This window comes from Odocoileus virginianus, unplaced genomic scaffold (genome assembly GCF_023699985.2).
Source record: "Odocoileus virginianus isolate 20LAN1187 ecotype Illinois unplaced genomic scaffold, Ovbor_1.2 Unplaced_Scaffold_16, whole genome shotgun sequence".
NCBI classification, from domain to species: Eukaryota; Metazoa; Chordata; class Mammalia; order Artiodactyla; family Cervidae; genus Odocoileus; species Odocoileus virginianus.
In genome coordinates this window covers 482,486-502,989 of record NW_027224278.1, presented here as the reverse complement: position 1 = coordinate 502,989, position 20,504 = coordinate 482,486, and the positions used below count along the sequence as shown (strand labels likewise).

At 39.1% G+C, this 20,504-nt stretch overlaps 1 protein-coding gene across 2 annotated transcripts in view; it reads left to right on the top strand.

Moving 5' to 3' along the window:
* Positions 1–19,081, top strand: part of VBP1 (VHL binding protein 1) — a 68,363-nt gene extending 49,282 nt beyond the window's left edge. For both annotated transcript variants that reach the window (XM_020889545.2, XM_020889546.2), the window contains 5 exons: positions 1,758–1,882; positions 12,497–12,563; positions 13,508–13,606; positions 16,118–16,256; positions 18,786–19,081. In XM_020889545.2, coding sequence (XP_020745204.1) covers positions 1,758–1,882; positions 12,497–12,563; positions 13,508–13,606; positions 16,118–16,256; positions 18,786–18,856 — 501 coding nt within the window. In that variant the 3' untranslated portion in view covers positions 18,857–19,081. The remainder of the gene's footprint in view (positions 1–1,757; positions 1,883–12,496; positions 12,564–13,507; positions 13,607–16,117; positions 16,257–18,785) is intronic.
* The last annotated feature ends 1,423 nt before the right edge of the window (positions 19,082–20,504 follow it).

The following is a 20,504-nucleotide window of genomic DNA, read 5'->3' as shown; positions in this document are numbered from 1 at the left end:
TGCTTTACAGATTGAGGCCAAGACAAGGGTTAAACAACTGCCTCACGGTCCGCCCAGCTAGTACGTGATGCAGCCAGCATTCAAGCCATGCAGCCCCTGAGTCTTAACCACAGACTTTTGCTGCTGTAGTTTCTTCTCCTTGCTCGTGTCTAAGCTTCTAATAACATGTGCCAGAAACATTTCTTTTCCTACAACAATGCTTCTAGGAAGATGCTATCTCCTTGCACTTGATCACCATGCAGAACTCAGCTGTTGCCTCAGGCTCACTTTTTCAGTTTTCTTTTACAGAGTCTACTTGATAGCTTCATAGTTCACTCCTTTGCTGTGTTTCTTTTCCTTTTTCTTCTTGCTTCGTTTTAGCTAAAATACTCCCTTTGAGCTGGTAAGCACGTGCTCACCCATTGTCACTTGTGGTGTCTAACTCTTTGCGATCCCATGGACCGTAGCCTGCCAGGCTCCTCTGTCCATGGGATTTTCCCAGCAAGAATACCAGAGTGGGTTGCCATGCCCTCCTCCAGGGAATCTCCCCCACCCAGGGATCTCCCCCAACCCTTATCTCCTGCATCTCCTGTGTTGCAGACCAATTCTTTTCCTGCTGAGCCATCAGGGAAACCCTAGCTAGTAGGCATGAATAAGAATAATGCTTATACCAGGTAAGCAGAGATCCCAGAAACTGTAAGATAATTTGGAAATAAAATGGAGATAGCATCTTCCTAGAAGGATTGTTATAGGAAAAGAAATGTTTCTAGCACATGTTATTAGAAGCTTAGACATGAGCAAGGAGAATGAACTGCAGCAGCAAAAGTCTGAATTTAAGTTTCTTGTACTGAAGGACTAAAGTTGTTTAAACTGCTGGAAGGTTCTTAACAGAATCTCCTTTGTTTTGATAGAGTTTCACCTAGTTCCTGATTGTTATCTATTTAACTAGCTTTTCTTCAGGGACCATCATGGGTAGTATACATTAAAAATGCTGTTCAGTTTTATTGCTTTTCTTTTGCTTATTTATTCCTGTTACAAAAGATTGTTTTGTTTGCCTTTTAGGCTTGGGCTTTCCTGGTGGCTCAGATGGTAAAGAATCTGCCTGCAATGCGGGAGACCCCCTGGGTTTGATCCCTGGGTTGGGAAGATCCCCTGGAGAAGGGAATGGCAACCCACTCCAGTATTCTTGCCTGGAGAATTCCATGGACAGAGGAGTCTGGCAGGCTGCAGTCCATGGGATCACAAAGAGTCGGACCTACCTGAGCAACTAACACTTTTACACTTTGGCTTACTTTATTTCGATCAGTTGATAACTTAAGGAAGCATTTGTGGCTTCTCTTGGGAACCTAATGACCATGTTTAGTATGATTTTTATGGCAGAACTTGTAGAGTTAAAATTGTAAGTAATAAAATGGATAATTTTGAATCATTTTGTGGCTAAGGCACATGACTAAATGATGTGTTTGTTGGTAATTTTTGTATTTACTGTGAGTGCTGCATGGCAGATATATGAAGCAGCAAGGTAATCTTTCCCTATATGTAAATAGGAAGGTGGGAGAAGAATAAATTAGCTACATAACGTATGTGCACTGTCTGAAATGGTATCTAATTTTTCATAACTAAAAAAGTTAAAAACAAGTCTTGGAGAAAAAGAAACACAAGCTCTCCCCCCCACCCCACCCCCAAGCTCCTTTTATGTTTTAAAAAAAAGCTAAAGCAGTCAAAAATCTGAGGTATGAATTGTAAAAGTCTTAATGTATTCTTTTTGATATTAAAAGGAAGATGTAGATTCCTTCATGAAACAGCCTGGGAATGAGACTGCAGATATTGTACTGAAGAAGCTGGATGAACAGTACCAGAAGTATAAGTTTATGGAACTCAATCTTGTGCAAAAGAAAAGGAGGTAAGTGTAAAAATTTCTAAGTTTTTAAGATCAATATTACATCACTGAAACTTTTGAAAGATTGAGATAATTTGTATACAGATAAAATGTCTATGTGTTGAATATTCAGTTTTATGAATTTTGATAAATGTATCCATTTCTGTAACCACTGCCCAGATAAACATATGGAACATTTCTGTTACCCAGGAAGTTTCCTCCCAGCCCTTTCCGGCCAACCATGCCCGCTCATAGAGACAAACACTGTTCTGATTATTTTCACCATAAATTAGTTTTGTCTGTCCTTGAACGTCATATGACTGGAACCATATAGTAACTACTCTTTTATGTCAGGCTCCTACACTAGGGCTTCCCTGGTGGCTCAGATGTTAAAGTGTCTGCCTGCAATGCGGGAGACCCAGGTTCAATCCCTGGGTTGGGAAGATCCCCTGGAGAAGGAAATGGCAACCCACTCCAGTATTCTTGCCTGGAGAATCCCATGGACGGAGGAGCCTGGTAGGCTACAGTCCACGGGGTCGCAAAGAGTCGGACACGACTGAGTGACTTCACTTCACTTCTATTTGGTCTTAAATCTTTGCATGGACATATATTTTCATTTCTCCTGGATTATTATCTAAGAGGTAGAATCACTGACTTGTACGGTAAGTATGTTTAATTTTATGAGAAACTGCCAAAAATCCTAGGTGGCTCTAGCATATTATACAGCCACATTGCATTATTACATTACTTTAGTATTACATTATTGCAGTTATATGCAATTAATGCAATTATTGTTGTATATTACGTTACAGCAATGTATGGGAGTTCCAGTTCTTCAATCTCGCCAGCACTTTTTGTTGTCAGTCTAAGATGCTTTTGAAAACCTAACAGAAGGAGTATTGAAGTCCTTATTCCATACCATCTAGGATCATAACATCTTAAATATCTACTTCATTTTTTCATTTTGCCAATGAGATGGCAGACCCACAGAAGTTACATCTTTCCCAAGATTTCATAACTAATAGGCTTGGGCCAAAAATATTCTCATTTTCAGTCCTTTATTCCCTTATATTTTTATAGTAGCTTATGCAGTCAGTTCACTGTAATAAATACTTACAGACACCTGCTATACACATGTGCCAGCATTCTGATGTCAAATATTATGGAGTTCCTAATAGGTGCCAGATACTATTTTTGGGTAAAATACCAATATCTGCTTTCAGTAGGGGTGTAGTCTAGTGGCATGATAGGTGTGTAAATAAAAGAAGTACACATAGTATAGCAGTTAAGGTGCCGTGGTATGGAGTGATGAGTTAGCAGAGGTTAAGGGGTGAGCTGCAGGGAGACACGGGGGTTCAGGGGAAACTTCCAAGAGGAGCAGATGGCTGTGTAGAATGTTGAAGGCTGGTTATGAGCTTAGAAGCAGACTAAAGGGAGGAAGGGTAGTCTGGGTATGCGGGTACCACTTATTAGGTAAAGATACAAAAGTTGGTGTTTAGATAGGAATTCCTCTTTCTTTTTTAAAATGGATACACTGTGGACATCCTGTTTGACTTAACATTTAATTTGAATGTACTTTGATTTAACAGTTTTTTTTTTCCTTAATGGTTAGTGCTTTTTGTATCCTGTTTAAGAAATATCCCAAGTTCATGAGGATATTCTCTTCATGTTTTATTCTCAGAGGTTTATTGTTTATCTCACACTTTGATCTATAATCTGTGGGTAATTCAGAAGGATGTTGCTAAATTTCACAGCAGTTGTGGGCTTTTCAAGTATGTTTCTTTGCCCATTGATAGTTGTTTCTGCATTCTTGTTCATAATCAGGTTTTTCTTTTGTTTCTTTCTCTTCTCTTTTTTTGTTTTGGTAACACTTTCATAGGCTTGTGTATGGTTTCTCCATTAAGAGGCAGATAATATCTAGTTCTCTCCTACAATGATGCTTAATTCCTCAATTCATTAGTGATGAGTTGCAAAATGCTAAAGTTCTAATTCAGTTATTTGTTTTTTATTTCTTAATAAGCTGGCATGTTTTTATAAACAGAAACGTCCCTTCATGTGCTCTTTGGTAAAAGTGGCTGTAAGAAATCGGCTCACCTCTCAGTTTGTCCCTGGCAAGATTAGCCCTGTAGTCCGTCACCTCAATAGCTCTCTGCTGCCTGGCTGCAAAGGAAGTGTGTATTTTCCCTGGCTACTTGGAGCAGTTAGAAGTGCACGTGCTGGGTCTGCCGCCATCTTAACCTGAAACAATTTCTATCCTTTTCTTTTTTAAGCTTTTTACTCTGTTTCATTAGGTACATGCAGTTTGAGAATTATGAAGTCTTCTTTCTGATTTTAAACCCATGTAAAATAATGTTTCTTGTTTTAGTCAGTTTTGTTGGAAACTTAGAGCTACTTCACCTTTGTTTTGGCTAACATTTAAAAAAAATCTATTGTTGGAGTATGTTGATTTATAATACTGTGTTTCTGTCATATAACAAAGTGAATCAGCTATACATATACATATATCCACTCTTTTTTAGATTCTTTTTCCATATAGGTCATTACAGAGTTCACTGCTATATAGTAGGTCCTCACTAGTTATCTGATTTCTGTAAAGTAGTGTGTGTATGTCAATCCCAATTTCTGAATTTATCCCTCACTTTTTATTTCCTCCTTAGTAACCAGAAGTTTGTTTTATACATCTGCGAGTCTGTTTCTGTTTTGTAAATAAGTACATGTGTACCCTTTTTTTTTAGATTCCCCATGTAAGCAATGCCACGTGATACTTGTCTTTCCCTGTCTGACTTAATTCACTTCATATCACAGTCCCTAGGTCTATCTGTGTTGCTGCAAATGGCATGATGTCATTCCTTTTTATGGCTGAGTAATAGTTCATGGTACATATATACTGCATCTTCTCTGTCCATTCCTCTGTCCATAGACATTTAGGTTGTTTCCATGTCCTGGCTGTTGTAAATAGTGCTGCAATGAACATTGAGGTGCGTGTATCCTTTCAAATCATGGCTTTCTCCAGATATATGCCCGGAAGTGGTGGCTAACATTTTCTTGGTATATCTTCTCCAATGCCTTTTCTTTCAACTGTTTTTACTATTTATATTTAAGGGTGTTCCATGTAAACAACACGGATTTCTATTTTAAATCCAACCTATCTTTTTCGATAAGCTCATTTTTCTTTTTGGATACTTTGAAGATTGACAGCTCTTTTGTTTTCAGTTCAGTTCAGTTGCGTCCGACTCTTTGTGACTATGCACTGCGGCACGCCTGTCCATCACCAACTCCCGGAGCTTGCTCAAACTCATGTCCATTGAGTCAGTGATGCCATCCAACCATCTCATCCTCTGTTGTCCCCTTCTCCTCCTGCCTTCAATCTTTCCCAGTATCAGGGTCTTTTCCAATGAGTCAGTTCTTCACATTGGATGGCCAAAGTATTGGAGTTCAGCTTCAGCATCAGTCCTTCCAATGAATATTCAGGAATGATTTCCTTTAGGATGGACTGGTTGGATCTCCTTGCAGTCCAAGGGACTCTCAAGAGTTCTCCAACACCACAGTTCAAAAGCATCAATTCTTTGGCACTCAGCTTTTTCTTTATGGTCCAACTCTCACATCTGTACATGACTACTGGAAAAAGCATAGCTTTGACTATATGGACTTTTGTTGGCAAAGTAATGTCTCTGCTTTTTAATATGCTATCTAGGTTGGTCATAGCTTTTCTTCCAAGGAACAAGCGTCTTTTGATTTCATGGCTGCAATCACCATCATGGTGATTTTGGAGCCCCCCAAAATAAAGTCTGTCTCACTGTTTCCATTGTTTCCCCATCTGTTTGCCATGAAGTGATGGGACTGGATGCCATGATCTTAGTTTTTTGAATGTTGAGTTTTAAGCCAGCTTTTTCACTCTCCTCTTTCACTTTCATCAAGAGGCTCTTTAGTTCTTCTTCGCTTTCTGCCATAAGGGTGGTGTCATCTGCATATTTGAGGTTATTGATATTTCTCCTGGCAATCTTGATTCCAGCTTGTGCTTCATCCAGCCCAGCATTTTGCATGATGTACTCTGCATATAAGTTAAATAAGCAGGGTGACAATATACAGCCTTGATATACTCCTTTCCCAATTTGGAACCAGTCCATTGTTCCATGTCTGGTTCTAACTGTTGCTTCTTGACCTGCATACAGATTTGTCTTTTTTGAGGCTATGTTTCTTAAATTATTTCTTAACTGACCTACATGCAGGTTCCTTTAGCCATGGATACCTGTGTGGATTGCTTTTATCCATAGAGGAGTTTGTTTTTTGGCAGCTGCGCATCTATATCAGCCTTGGACCTCTTGAACCCTGTTCCTAGTTCTTGCACTTAATATGTGAGCTCCCAACTGAAGTGTGTCAGGGGCCCAGGCTCAGGTCTCCAGCTGGTATTGGCACCTGCCTTGAGACACATGGTTTTCTGTAGTCCTCACTGCTCAACTCAAAGCCTTTTCCAGTTTTATTCTTATCTTATTTTTCCCCTGAAAGTTAGTTCCCTGACCTCTGATAGCAGCTTTGCAACAAAACTACTTCTGTGGTTGATTGTTTTACAGCAGACGGTTCTGTGTAGTGTGGATAGTAACCTTTTCTTTACACATGTTGTTTGTCTTTTCTTGCACTCTGTCATTTAAATTTACCTTCAGCTGTATAAAAGTTACTTATTATTTCATAATTTTCATGTGGTGATCTTTTTAACACTTGAATTTTTATGTGCTTTTATAAATTTCTGTAACTGGGAATTTTTTGATCATTTTTTTTGAACATCTGTTAATTTTTTTCCTTTTCTCATTCTGGGATTCGTGTTAATGTGGATGTTAATTAACTCTTCTAATTCTGCCTTCCCTTTCTGTTTTGTTTCCTTTTTTCTGCTGACTTCAGTAATTTTGTCTTTTGACGATTAAATGGATTGCTATCCATGAGTCCTTTATTTCAGCCATTACATTTTTTATACCTAGTATTTTTGGTTCTTCTTACAGCTCCTTGTTTCTTTTTTATATTACCAGTATCCTGTCTTGTCTTTTTGAGGTATTTAAAAATATTCACTGTGTAATCTTTCAGTATTTGGATGGCATCACCGACTCAATGGACATGAGTTTGGGTAAACTCCAGGAGTTGGTGATGGACAGGGAGGCCTGGCATGCTGCAGTCTATGGGGTCACAAAGAGTTGGACACAACTGAGCAACTGAACTGAACTAAACTGCACTTGTTTCATCTGGTAGAGGTCGTTGAGTTTATTTTCTTTATTTTATTTTGTAGTTGAGTTTATCAGATGACCTTTTTTTCCCCCTGTCAGCTCATATTCCCTCAGGGATATCCGTTCCCTTTGGCCAGTAATGTGTGTGGAAGTGGGAGTGAGTAATTCAAGTCCTTCCTGGTGGGCAGAGTTTACACTCTATGGCATGGCCATCAGACAAATGCTCCTTCTCCTCGGCCAAGTGCCTCAGGCTCTGGGAGATTCTTTCCATTCCTTTCTCTTTGACTGGTTTCACTGGCATCTCCCCTGGGAGGACGATGGGGAGAACAGAACTACTAGGGGCCAGTACTCTCTTCTCAGTCCTCAGTCTGACCTTTTCCCTGCCTCTGGCCAGTTGTATTGTTTTTCTGCCCTGTTACAGTCATGGGGTAGGTAATGTGATTCACACAGGGCAATTTAGAGGGAGGAAAAACAACTAGAAATTTGCCCTTTAGCCTTAAATGCTCCTCCCTTTGAAGACTTCATCTAGTTCCCTTCTAGTTCCCTTCTGTCTCTCCTCTCATCTAGAAATTTTCATTGTTCATAGAATAACAAAGACCTAGAACTGACCCAAATGTCCATTGACAGGAGAATGGATGAACAGGTTGTGTTATATTTGTAAATGTATATTACACAGCAGTGAAAACAGATGAACAACTCTTTGGAATTTGCTTGGGTTATAAAGCAAACACCAGGAAAATGCAACTAACATGAGCCCATTTGTATCAAGAAACTAGCAAAGAATATATTGTTTTGGAATACACTTAACTAATGAAACTATTTGAAGTAGTAAAAATGGGACTATAAACACACAGTTCAGGAGAGCTGCTATTTTTTGGGACAGAGCAGGATGGGGAGGAACCAGAGATCAAATTGCCAGCATCTGTTGGATCATAGAAAAAGCAAGAGAATTCAGAAAAAACATCTACTTCTGCTTCATTGACTATGCTAAAGCTTTTGACTGTGTGGATCACAACAAACTGGAAAATTCTTAAAGAGATGGGAATACCAGACCATCTTACCTGTCTCCTGAGAAACCTGTATGCAGGTCAAGAAGCAACAGTTAGAACCTTATGTGGAACAACTGACTGGTTCAAAATTGGGAAAGGAGTATGACAAGGCTGTATATTGTCACCCTGCTTATTTAACTTCTATGCAGAGTACATCATGCAAAATGCCAGGCTGGATGACTCACAAGCTGGAATCAAGAATGCCTGGAGAAATAACAACCTCAGATATGCAGGTGCCACACTCTAATGACAGAAAGCGAAGAGGCACCAAAGAGTCTCTTGATGAGCGTGAAAGAGGAGAATGAAAATGACTTACAACTCACCATTCAGAAAGCTAAGATCATGGCATCCGGTCCCATCACTTCATGGCAAATAGATGGGGAAATAGTGAAAACAGCGGTAGATTCTATCTTCTCTGGCTCTAAACTCACTGTGGATGGTGACTGTGGCCACACAATTAAAAGACACTTGCTCCTTGGAGGAAAAACTGTGAGAAACCTAGACAGCATATTAAAAAGCAGAGACATCACTTTTCCAGTGATGTCAGTAGTTTTGCCAGTAGTCATATATGCATGTGAGAATTGGTCCATAAAGATGGCTGAGCAACAAAGAATTGATGCTTTCAAATTGTGATGCTGTAGGAGACTCTTAGGAGTCCCTTGGACAGCAAGGAGATCAAACCAGTCCATCCTGAAGGAAATGAACCCTGAATATTCATGGGAAGGACTGATGCTGAAGCTGAAGCTCCAGTCCTTTGGCCACCTGATATGAAGAGCCAACTCATTGGAAAAGACACTGATGCTGGGAAAGATTGAGAGTAGAAGAATAGGGGATAAGATGGTTAGATGGCATCACTGACTCAATGGACATGAGTCTGAACAAACTCTGGGAGATAATGAAGGACAGAGAACCTGGTGTGCTGCAGTCCATGTGGTTGTGGGGAATCAGACACAACAAGGGTAGGGAGGGTGTATTGCTCAGACATGCGCAGTGGCTTTGGTGGTCTAGTTCCTGAGATGTCCAGAGTTGCAGCTTCTTGATTGATTGCTATGCTTCATAACCTGTATATTACATGTAATATCTACATGTACAGCAATATAACATAGAAATCATTTGTATGACCTAAACAATTTGATCTGAACATACTAATGTTACATGTCTATCAGATACTATACACATGAACACACCTACATCTTTCTCGCACTTACGTATATCAGCATAGACAAAGAGAAGCAAAATTGAGAGATCTATGACATCTGTATTGAATTGTAAAGAGTTCACAGAACACTAGCCTTCAAGCTATGCTTACAAAAAAATCAATGCTAAGTGTGTGTTTCTCGACTCTTCACTGGGTTGTCTTGCCAGATAGTGATACTATTTTTCAAGCAGCAGGCTTCTGTGACACATTTCCCAGGTCAGTAGCACAGATTGTAAAGTTTGCCGTGCTAACCTCGTTCACATGTACTGTGACTTTCTTTTTATGATTCAGGAAGTACATGTTCATTATCGTACTTTGAATTTATTTGCATGCTGATCTCTAATAATATTTAGTTGCATGTCTTCTGAAAGTTCCACAGCTTTATTTTTAGTCCGTGTTTAGTCCATTCGGTTACAAATTACACTGTGATTTGACAGGACTCCCAGAATAGTTTTGCACATTTTTCCACGTGAAACACTGAAAGCCTTGGGCCGCTTCTAATCATCAAAAATAAAAGAGCTAAAAAGGTCTCATTCTGTATTCTCTGAGTTGGCTTTGAGTGTTTTCAGCATATTGTTACCTCTTGTCAGTGAGAGTGACTTCATTTGGGAATCAGTTGCTACTAGTTTTTTAAAATTGAATAGGCTTTATTTTTAAAGGCAGTTTTAGTTTTGTAGCAAAATGGAGCATAAAGTACAGGGGTTTCCTATTTAGCCCCTGCCCCTACACATGTATAACCTTCCCATTATCTATACCTTTCACCAGAGTGGAACATTTATTACAGTTGATGAACCAATATTGATATGTTCTTATTAACTAAGGTCCATAGTTTACATTAGTCTCCACTCTTATGTTGTACATTTGATGGATTTGAACACATGCACCATGACATATATCTGTCATTATAGCGTCATACAGAGTAGGTTCACTGCAGTAAGAATGCTCTGTGTGCCATATATTCATCCCTCCCTCCCCTTCCTAAACCCCTGGCAACCAGTGATGCTTTTACTGTCTCCATAGTTTTGTGTTTTCCAGAATGTCTTACAGCCAGAATACTATAGTATGTAGTAGCCCTTTCAGGTTGGTTTCTTTCATTTCATCATATGCATTTAGGCTTCTTGCATGTCTTTCATAGCTTGATAGATCATTTCTTTTTAGCAGTGAGTATTATTCCATTGTCCAGATGGACCACAATTTATTTCTCTGTTTGCCTACCAAGGGCATCTTGGTTGCTTCCAAGTTTGGGCAATTATGAATAAAGCTTCTATAATCATTTGTGTGCAATTTTTGTTTGGACCTGAGTTTCCAGCTCCTTTGGATAAATACCAAGGAGCATGATTGCTGGATCATATGGTAAGCATTTGTTTAGTTTTGTAAGAACCTGACAAACTGTCTTCTAAAGTGACTGTACCATGTTGCATTCCCTCCAGCAATGAATGAAAATTAACGTTGCTTCATATCCTCACCAGCATCCAGAGTTGTCAGTATTCTGGATTTTGGCCATTGTAACAGGTGTGTGTGTGCTCAGTCGCTCAGTCATGGCTGACTCTTTGCAACCCCATGGAGTGTAGCCCACCAGGCTCCTCTGTCCATTGGATTCTCCAGGCAAGAGTATTGGAGTGGGTTGCCATGCCTTCCTCCAAGAGATCGTCCTGACCCAGGGATCAAACACTCATCTCCTGCATTGGCAGACAGATTCTTTACCACTAGCGCCACCTGGGAAACCCAGAATAGTTTTGCAGTGGTTATGTCATTGTTTAAATTTGCATTTCTCTGTTGATGGATAGGGAGGCCTGGCATGCTGCGGTTCATGGGGTCACAGAGTTGGACACGACTGAGTGACTGAACTGATACTGATGATATATGATGTGGAGCATCTTTTCATATGCTTATTTGCCATTTGTATATCTTCTTTGGTAGGGTATCTGTTAAGTTCTTTGGTCCATTTTTTAATACAGTTGTTCCTTATTGTTGAGTTTTGAAAGTTCTGTTTATATTTTGGATACCAGTCCTTTATCACATGTGTCTTTTGCAGATATCTTATCCCAGTCTGTGGCTTGTCTTTTCATTAAAGTCTGTCATATCAATTATTTCTTTTATGGATTATGTCTTTGGTATTATATCTAAAATATCATTACCAGACCCAAGGTCATCTAGGTTTTTTCCTGTGTTATCTTCTAGGAGCATTATAGTTTTGCATCATACTTTACATATGTGATTCATCTCAACTTAAGTTTTGTGAAATGTATATGTATGTCTGTGTTTAGATTCATTTTTTTATGTGTGGATGTCCAGTTGGTTCAGTCTGATCAGTCTCATCATGTCTATCATTGTTTTCATAAATTTCCTGTGTTCAAACCAACGATCCATTTATAATTTTAGTAACAATTATTACCTAACTTGAAAAGAAAATAGTATTTTTCAACATAAAAGTTAAAGAAAAATCACCAAGGCTTAAAAGAATCATGAAATTTATACTGTATCTTACTGTGGTGTGTTAGGCATTCAGTTGATTTTGCACTGTGAGAAGTGCAGGCACTGAGAAGCTGTCCCTGCACTTGCTGCTGCTGAATTGGTGGTTTCCAGTTGAGAATATAATACTTGAATGCATGTTATTTAAAAAAATAATCTATTTAAAATGCAATTCTAATTAAATGTAGAACCTCTTAATCACCTCTGGGGGATATGACTTTCTAGTGGCTCAGCTGGTAAAGAATCTGCCTGCAGTGCGGGAGACCTGGGTTCAATCCCTGGGTCAGGAAGATCCCCTGGAGGAGGGCATGACAACCCACTCTGTTATTGCCTGTCCAGAATCCCTGGACAGAGGAGGCTGGCAGGTTACAGTCCATGGGGTCACAAAGAGTTGGACACGACTAAGCGACTAAGCACACACAGCCCAGAAAAGTTTACTAATGGAGGATTTGACATATAGAACAGGACTCTGTGCACAATAGGTGTTCCATAAGTATTTGCTATTATATATAAGCAGTTTAGTAAATATTTATGTCTGAAATATCTTAGATATTTTCATAAACAATTCATTAAATATCTTACATATAAAATATATTTACTATTTCATGTTTACGTATTGTCCTCAAAACATATCAATAGAAAGTATAAAGCTAGTAAGACTGTTTCTTGGTGCCGGATACTAAATTAACCTTTTTCTTATTCACAGGCTAAAAGGCCAGATTCCTGAAATTAAGCAGACTTTAGAAATTCTAAAATATATGCAGAAGAAAAAAGTAAGTGTCTTTTTTGTTTATAAACATGAGCAAACCAGGATAGTTCAGCAGAGACACGTGTTCCTTGACTCCTTGGTCACTGGTATTTGAACCCGTGCTAGAAGATCCAGTCTGCCTTTCTGAGCACATGTAGTGATATCACAGACGGTGTGCTTCTGTGAAACGTGTGGTTTTACACCGAAGTCAGATTTAATTCTAGGGCCCACACTACTTGGGGTCTTTTACTTATATGTAGTATTCGTGAAGCTTAAATGCAACTTGAAATTATTTTAAATGCAAAAAGAAATGAATAGTCTTTATTGTTTGTGGCTCTCAGTTCACAGTTGAGGAAATATTTACAAAGAGGGTACACTTGACCAGTGTCACATAGCTAGTTACTGGCAGAACTGGATTTGAGAATCTTCTGAGTTCTCACCCATTTTTTTGTTAAATAAAAGCAGGGTATAAAAATGAAGTTTCAGAAAATATTTAACATATTATATGTATGTATATATACATGATTTATTACTTGACTGGCAGAGTAGCTACATTTCGAGACTGTTTTTTTATGTCACAAACTTTATAAGAGACTTCAGAAGACTGGTTGGTTGAGCATGAAGTGCTGATGAAGTGATAATAATAGATCATGCTTGTCCAGTGCTTACTCTGTGCCAGGCACTGAAGTGTGTGTGTTTGGTTCATACAAGTGCTGCTTGCCACAGCCTTCAGGGGTGCATTAAGTTGCTGAGTCAGGATGCATGTGCTCCCTGCTCAGTCCTGTGGCCCCTGTGGTCCTTTCTTTACCCTTCTCCTTTACCTCTCTGTCCCTCGGGTCCTCCACCTGATTTGTCTGTGGGGTGGGACTGCTTTAAATGGCTTAAGCTCAGCTCTGCAATCGCCTGTATGACCTTGGTATTAAGATGGACAGTTTACAGTACCGTCATGTATTTATTTTTTTTTTGAAGGAATCCACCAGTTCACTGGAGACCAGGTTCTTATTGGCAGATAACCTGTATTGCAAAGCTTCAGTTCCTCCTACTGATAAAGTGTGTCTGTGGTTGGGGGTAAGTCAATGTCATTGCCACAGCTTCCTTGGCTGACATTTGGTAAGGCAGTGTGTTTTCCCCAGCATGGCAGTATTGAAGAGGAGCACTTGACCGTGGACAGAATGAAGGGGTAGCATCGCAGGGGACTAGGAGTATGAGAAAGTTTGCCACAGAAACGTGCTTGAGTCTCTTCCGGTCAAAACAAAATGGACCAAAATGCAGCTTTCCCTCCAGCTAGCACTTTATCTGTTAAATGTAACAGAAGTTATTGTCAAACCTCAGATAGATGTTTGTTCATCATCAGAGTTTATGAGTTCTAGAAAGATATCTCTGAACTTAAGGGGGGAAAGATTATTATAAAAATCTTGCATTTAGAACCCATTTGAAAGTCATACATTTCAGTTGTGATGATTTGAGAGACCTTGTCTGTGATTTTTTCCTGTTACTACTCTTGAGTCCCATGATCAACCAAGTCATGCCTGACCACACAGGTAGGTCTTGCTAACTCAGGCAAGTTCCTATGCAAAGTTGCAAATTGGGAGGATTTCCACTCGCTGTTATCCTGTACAGTCATCCCTGAGAAGCACTCTGGGGCCGTGAAAGGTTGGCAGATTCATACATGGAAACTCACTTCTCTATCTGTTAGTTCCTCCTTCCTGATTTCTGTTAGCTATAACATTTCAGAGTTTATGCATTTATTTCTACAAACATAATTCCCATTCTTGTTTAGTTTTAGTTTTATAAATGGAACAGCTAGCCACTCAGTAGCTCAGATCTTAGGGGTTATCCTCTTTGGTTTCTTTTCTCCTTGGCCCACACTTAATCAGCACGTGGGGATAAGATGATTCCATAAAGTAGACTGGGACAACAGGGAGCACTCTTCCTGAGAATTATGGCTGGAGCCCACCTTATATGAGATGGATTCCAAATGGATCACGTAATGACGTGAACTCGTGACACCATCAAAGTTCTAGACCAAGTCACAGATAATTGTAGCCCTGTAATAAGGATGGTTTTTCAGGCCACAAAACTCGGAAATCATGAGCAAAGTAAAAAGACAACAAGAAAAAATACATGTGACTCATATTGCACGGAAGGCACTAACATGTTTGCAGGACGACTTGGAGGTTGTCTTTTGGGCATGTCAGTCTTCAGATGCCTGTTAGACTGTCAAGTAGAGAGGCTGATAAGGCAGTGTTTGAGGAGTGAACCAACTAAGGAGATATACTTGAATGAATGATTGATGGTTTTTGACAGGAATGAAGTATTTTAAAATGTATTTTATTTCCTCTTGTTACAGGTAAGCAAAGTGTGGACATTTTCTGGGGGAAAAAAGTGCTAATAAGTATCAGTAATTGAGAAGTGAGATTGGGAGTCTGTGTTTGGAGAAGCATTTACTTTGCACTGAATATTTTAGTCCAGTCTGAATTTTTATGCAGCTTTCTAATTCTCACAAGGGCTTCCCTTGTGGCTCAGCTGGTAAAGAATCCGCCTGCAATGCGGGAGACCTGGGTTTGATCCCTGGGTCGGGAAGATCCCCTGGAGAAGGGAAAGGCTACCCACTCCAGTATTTTGGCCTGGAGAAATCCATGTCCATGGCGTTGCAAAGAGTCGGACATGACTGAGCGGCTTTCATTCACTCACTTCCAATTATCATGGACTGGCATATTCAGTCAATAAGTATGTAGCGTCTGCTTGGTGCTAAGTCCTTTCATGTTGCCTCATTAATTCTTAAAACAATCCTTTGAGTAATTTTTAAATTCCATTTGTCATGTGAGGAAAGTGGTTCTAGAAATGCCTGGTGGTAAGTCAGGTGATAGTTCAGAGCTGTGAAAGGTACGGCTCCCCATTACAGAGTGCATGCCTTCCCAAGTGTCAGCAGTTACTCCAGATCTTAGATCCAGAGCTAGTCATCTTGCCTTCACCTCTGGCATCTGTTGGAGTTTGGAAGGGGACAGTTAAAGCTAGCTGTTTTCTCTTAATGGACCAAATGCATATAATACATATGTCTTTGAAAGCTTTAAAGTTCTACCTTAAGCTCAGAAACAACTACTTCAGTTGATTCAAATGTATTACTATTTAGTGTCCCGATAGAGGTGGTAGAAAGATAGGGTTTGATAACTAAAGATACTGGTTCCTATCCTAATCTTCGATTTATTTAGTATCTTTGAAATCATAGGTAAGCTGACTTCTCAGAGCCTATTTTCTTCACTGTAGAGAAGTTGAGGATGAAATGATATAATGTATGTAAATATATTCTGTAACTCGGGGCAATAAATATTGTGTGAAAAGCCAGAGAGTAAATATTTTTGGTGTTGCAGACCACATGGTCTCTGCCACAACTAGTACTTGGCTCACCACTGCGGGATGTAAGTCTTAAGTGAATAAAGAGTTGCTGTGTTTCCAAAAAACTTGAGACAAGAGACGGTTGGCCAGATTTGACCCAAAGGCTGTAGTTTGCCAACCACTGCTCTAACCTACAGAGCACAAAGTCAGTGTTTGCTCATTGTCACGCTTTTCTCTCTGCAGGCGAACGTAATGCTTGAATATGATATTGATGAAGCTCAGGCGTTGTTGGAAAAGAATTTATTGACGGCCACAAAGAATCTTGATTCTCTTGAGGAAGACCTCGACTTCCTTCGAGATCAGTTTACTACCACGGAAGTCAGTATCCTTTCCTAATGAAAGGCAAAGGGGGGACAGGAGAAAAATGTTTTTTATGTTCTTATGTGCATTGCTTTAATGAGAAGAATGTCCTTATTCTTAGACTAATGTTAAGTTGCAGATTTTATAAGAGTAGTAAATGACATATTTTAGAACTAGTGCTGAAATAAGTTTATAGATTGATCTGAATTTGAGGTGTGAAAGTGTGGAAATAGCAAATTCAATTTAGTACATGCGTATTTCTATTTCAGATATTTTCTCAAGATAATCTTTATAGCTAGATAAGTACTAGAGTTCCACAACTCTTTATTAAGGGTCTTTTGTGTTCCTACAACTGTGCTAAGCTATGTGGGGCATGCGCTGGTGAGATCAGTGTAAAAAAAGAATGACAAAGCACATGTGAGACAGCTAATGATCATTTCATAGCAAAATAGAAGTCAATTTCAGGTAGTCAACACCAAGGCAATTTAAAATTAGAGTGATAGATGTGAGCTAGTGTGAGTTCAGAACAGTCTTTGAGAAGATAGGCCTGAGACTGTAGTTAAAGGTAGTGTAGGATTTCTTTTAGCAGAGAAAAAGGAAAGGCTCTCATGTTGAAACCCAGCTCTTGGCGTTTTCCCTCTGACCTGTGTCTCCTAATTGTCAGAATCATTGGCCCCACACAGTCATTCAAAACAGAAACCTGGGAGTCAATCTTCTTACCTCTCTGTTACACTCATTTTGGCCTTTAATAACCGAGGGTCAGTAGTTTTCTTATTTATTTAATTGGAGGTTAATTATTTTACAATAGTGTGGTTTTTGCCATACATTCACATGAATCAGTCATGGGTGTACATGTGTTCCCCATCCTGACCCTCCCTCCCCATCCCATCCCTCAGGGTCATCCCAGTGCACCAGCCCTGAGCACCCTGCTTCATGCATCAAACCTGGGCTGGCGATCTGTTTCAAATATTATAATATACATGTTTCAGTGCTATTCTCTCAAGTTATCCCACCCTCGCCTTCTCCCACAGAGTCCAAAAGTCTATTCTTTACATCTGTGTCTCTTTTGCTTGCTGTAGGATCATCGTTACCATCTTTCTAAATTCCATATATATTCATTAATATACTGTATTGGTATTTTTCTGACTTACTTCAGTCTGTACAATAGGCTCCAGTTTCATCTACCTCATTAGAACTGACTCAAATGCATTCTTTTTAATAGCTGAGTAATACTCCATTGTGTATATATACCACAGCTTTCTTATCCATTCATCTAAGGATGGACATCTAGGTTGCTTCCATGCCCTGGCTATTGTAAAATGGTGCTGTGATGAACATTGAGGTACATGTGTCTCTTTAATTCTGGTTTCCTCAGTGTGTATGCCCAGCAGTGGGATTGCTGGGTCGTATGGCAGTTTTCTACTCTGTTTCCCCCACCCCAGTCCTTCACACTCTCTCTGCTGTGAATTCACTGAGCTATTTTTATTCCTCTGGCTATAATGCCTCAGTGGTTCTTTGTTACATGTCAGCTATGCACATGGGCACTCTGGGGGGTGGTCCCTGCCAGTCTCGATTCCATGTGCCACTGACTGATTTCCTGCCCTGCTCCTCCCCTGGTGCGCCCAAGGTCCAGATCACCCCAGGCGGTTTTCCTCACCCCCTAAATAGGGCGTGCCCTTTGTATATCCACACTTGGTTCCTTCTACCTAGACTGATTTCCCCCTATTTGCTTGGGTTCCTCCATCTTACCTTTCGTCTTTCAGCTCAAGCAGCAGAACATTTCTGAACATTTTCTAGTCCTCTCAGGGTGTTGTGTTGCTCCTCTGTGATTCCTGAGCACTTTGCACATAGTACTGAAAATTTGTTTTTCATGCTAGACTGGGAGCTCTTCAAGTATAGGAGCTCCACATTTTCTCTCCTCCATAGCATGTAGCGCATGACAGGTTTTAAGGGGTTGGGTGAAGGTCTGTCTGAGGCCTAGAACAGGGGTTAGCACATGACTGGTAATGTGGAGACTTCATTCAGAGGTAAAAAAAGATAAAATACCTAGAAGATAATATTGTACCTTCAGGACACACCAACGAAGGCATGAGCCGGGAAAGTGAGCACCAATAGGTGAAGGCCTACGCAGGGTGGAACTTGTGGAAAGGAAAAGATATAGATGCTGAATAGATTGCATAAATTAAGCCAAACAGGGTGAGAGAGAAAATTAGTGATGATTAAATTATAATAATTTAAACATTGCATGTCAGGGTATACTTTGAACCACCTTCAAAATACTGTGGATGAGGGTCTCTCTTGAAAACTGTTGGGAGAGTGTCAAGCACACATGTGTCAAATACTATAGTTGACCTAGCTATGCTAAACAATCATTGATTTGAGGTCTTGACTACGTTTTGGTGGAATTTTGTTTCAGGCTTTCCTTGGCAGACATACTACACCTTGCTGTAGCCACTAGTATTTTGTGTGTGTGATTTCTGTCTTTCATTCAGTGTGTGATTGCACGTTATCTTTCGAATTGCTTTGGCATTTTCTTTGACAATTCTTGCAGATATGGCCAGAGTTTATAATTGGGATGTTAAGAGAAGAAACAAAGATGATTCTACCAAGAACAAAGCATAAAGATGGCAGTTAAAAATGTGGTTCAGTTTTCCAAACATGTTTATGCTTAAAAGTTGGCATAACTTTAAGTGATTTTTAACAGCAAGAATAATTAAAACTTTAAAAACAGATAAGCACCACTTTATTTATTTATAAAAACAAAATTAGTTGCAAATATTTTATGAAACTTACAGTGTTGTTATTTTATTTTTTGCATTTCCAACAAAGTAAATGCTGCTTTCATCATTTTTGTTTGTTTGTTTGTTTGTTTTTCATAAGGAAAGTCTTGGCCAAAATGGCTAGAAACTGTGAGATATATTATAGAAGCTGATTTCTGGACAGTTCAGCACAGTTTACTTTTTCTGTATTGGCTGGTGTTAACTCTCACTTGTGATATGGTTAAACCAGTTTAGAGGTAGAAAAAACAGTTGAAATATTTGAAAATTTGTTTTTCTTTAGTACACGTAGGGCTTTATGGTCCTCTGTTGTTGTTTGTCCTTTGTAAATGGAGTTTCATGAATTACTGCTTAGTTAATAACTATGTAATATTCTGTACTTTTAAGGAAATGGCAATTTGCATTCCTAAATAGTAAGAGGGCTATTGAGAGGACACGTTTTCTAACCCAATAAAAGTACACAGAGCCTTTGCAATGCCAACATAAAGGAGATCTTGGCCAACATGAAATAACAAAATTACGTACTGAAAACTCTTGCCTGAGGTGATTTTGTACTTTTTGACAGTTCTCCAAAGCAGCAAGACAGGAATATTAAGATAAATATAAATCTGCAGTGGTTTAAAAGAGTTGGGAGATTTTTTATTCATGGTAAAACTTCGTAAGAGTGGTAGAAAATCCCTGTGGAAAGCCATTGGTACAGTGGCTAGTGCTGGGTGATACAGAGTTCTGGTAAAAACACAAATGTATTATTCCATATCCCTGTAGCAAAGAGTATACTTGTACAGTGTTTTGTACTTGTATTTCATGATATTAAAGTAGTGAAGTTAACAATTGTAGCCCAGCACCTTTATCATGTTATTCTTTCTAAAATTAACATGGGTCTTTTGTAAAGTTTATTTACTTGCATGTATAACTGGCCATGTCCAGAACTTTTTATGTTTGTAGAAATAACATAAAATCCCTTTGGAAGGAATATAGATAAGCAAGCAATTCAGAAGTTAAATCTGAGGGATACCAAAGTTTCCTCTCAGGGTTTCTTTCGTAAGTTTAAATTCCCGTATTTTAGAATTTGAGCTTTGTAAACATCTTAATATATTTTTAAGTGTTACTTTTTCCCCAGACATTATGGTAAGTATATTGGTATGAAGTGTTCCTGTTAACAGGAATGACTTGGTCAGAAGATCTTCCTTTTGTCTTCCTTTAAGTCCCTGAAAAGCTAAATAGGAATTTTAGGTTTTCTAAGCACAACAAATATTACCTAAGTATGCAGTATGTGTCAGAAAGAGTATTAGGCTCTGATAATTAAATAAAAGATATTTAAATCTTGCGTCTGCCAGATTATTTCTCTTGTAACAGTTTACATTTTCAGAATAACATAATCATCCTGATTTGACATGATTTGTTCAAGCCTAATATTAGTATAGTATACCTGAAAGGATAATGAGCACAAGATTGACTATAAAATTGTGATTTTGAGTAACAAATGCATTGAA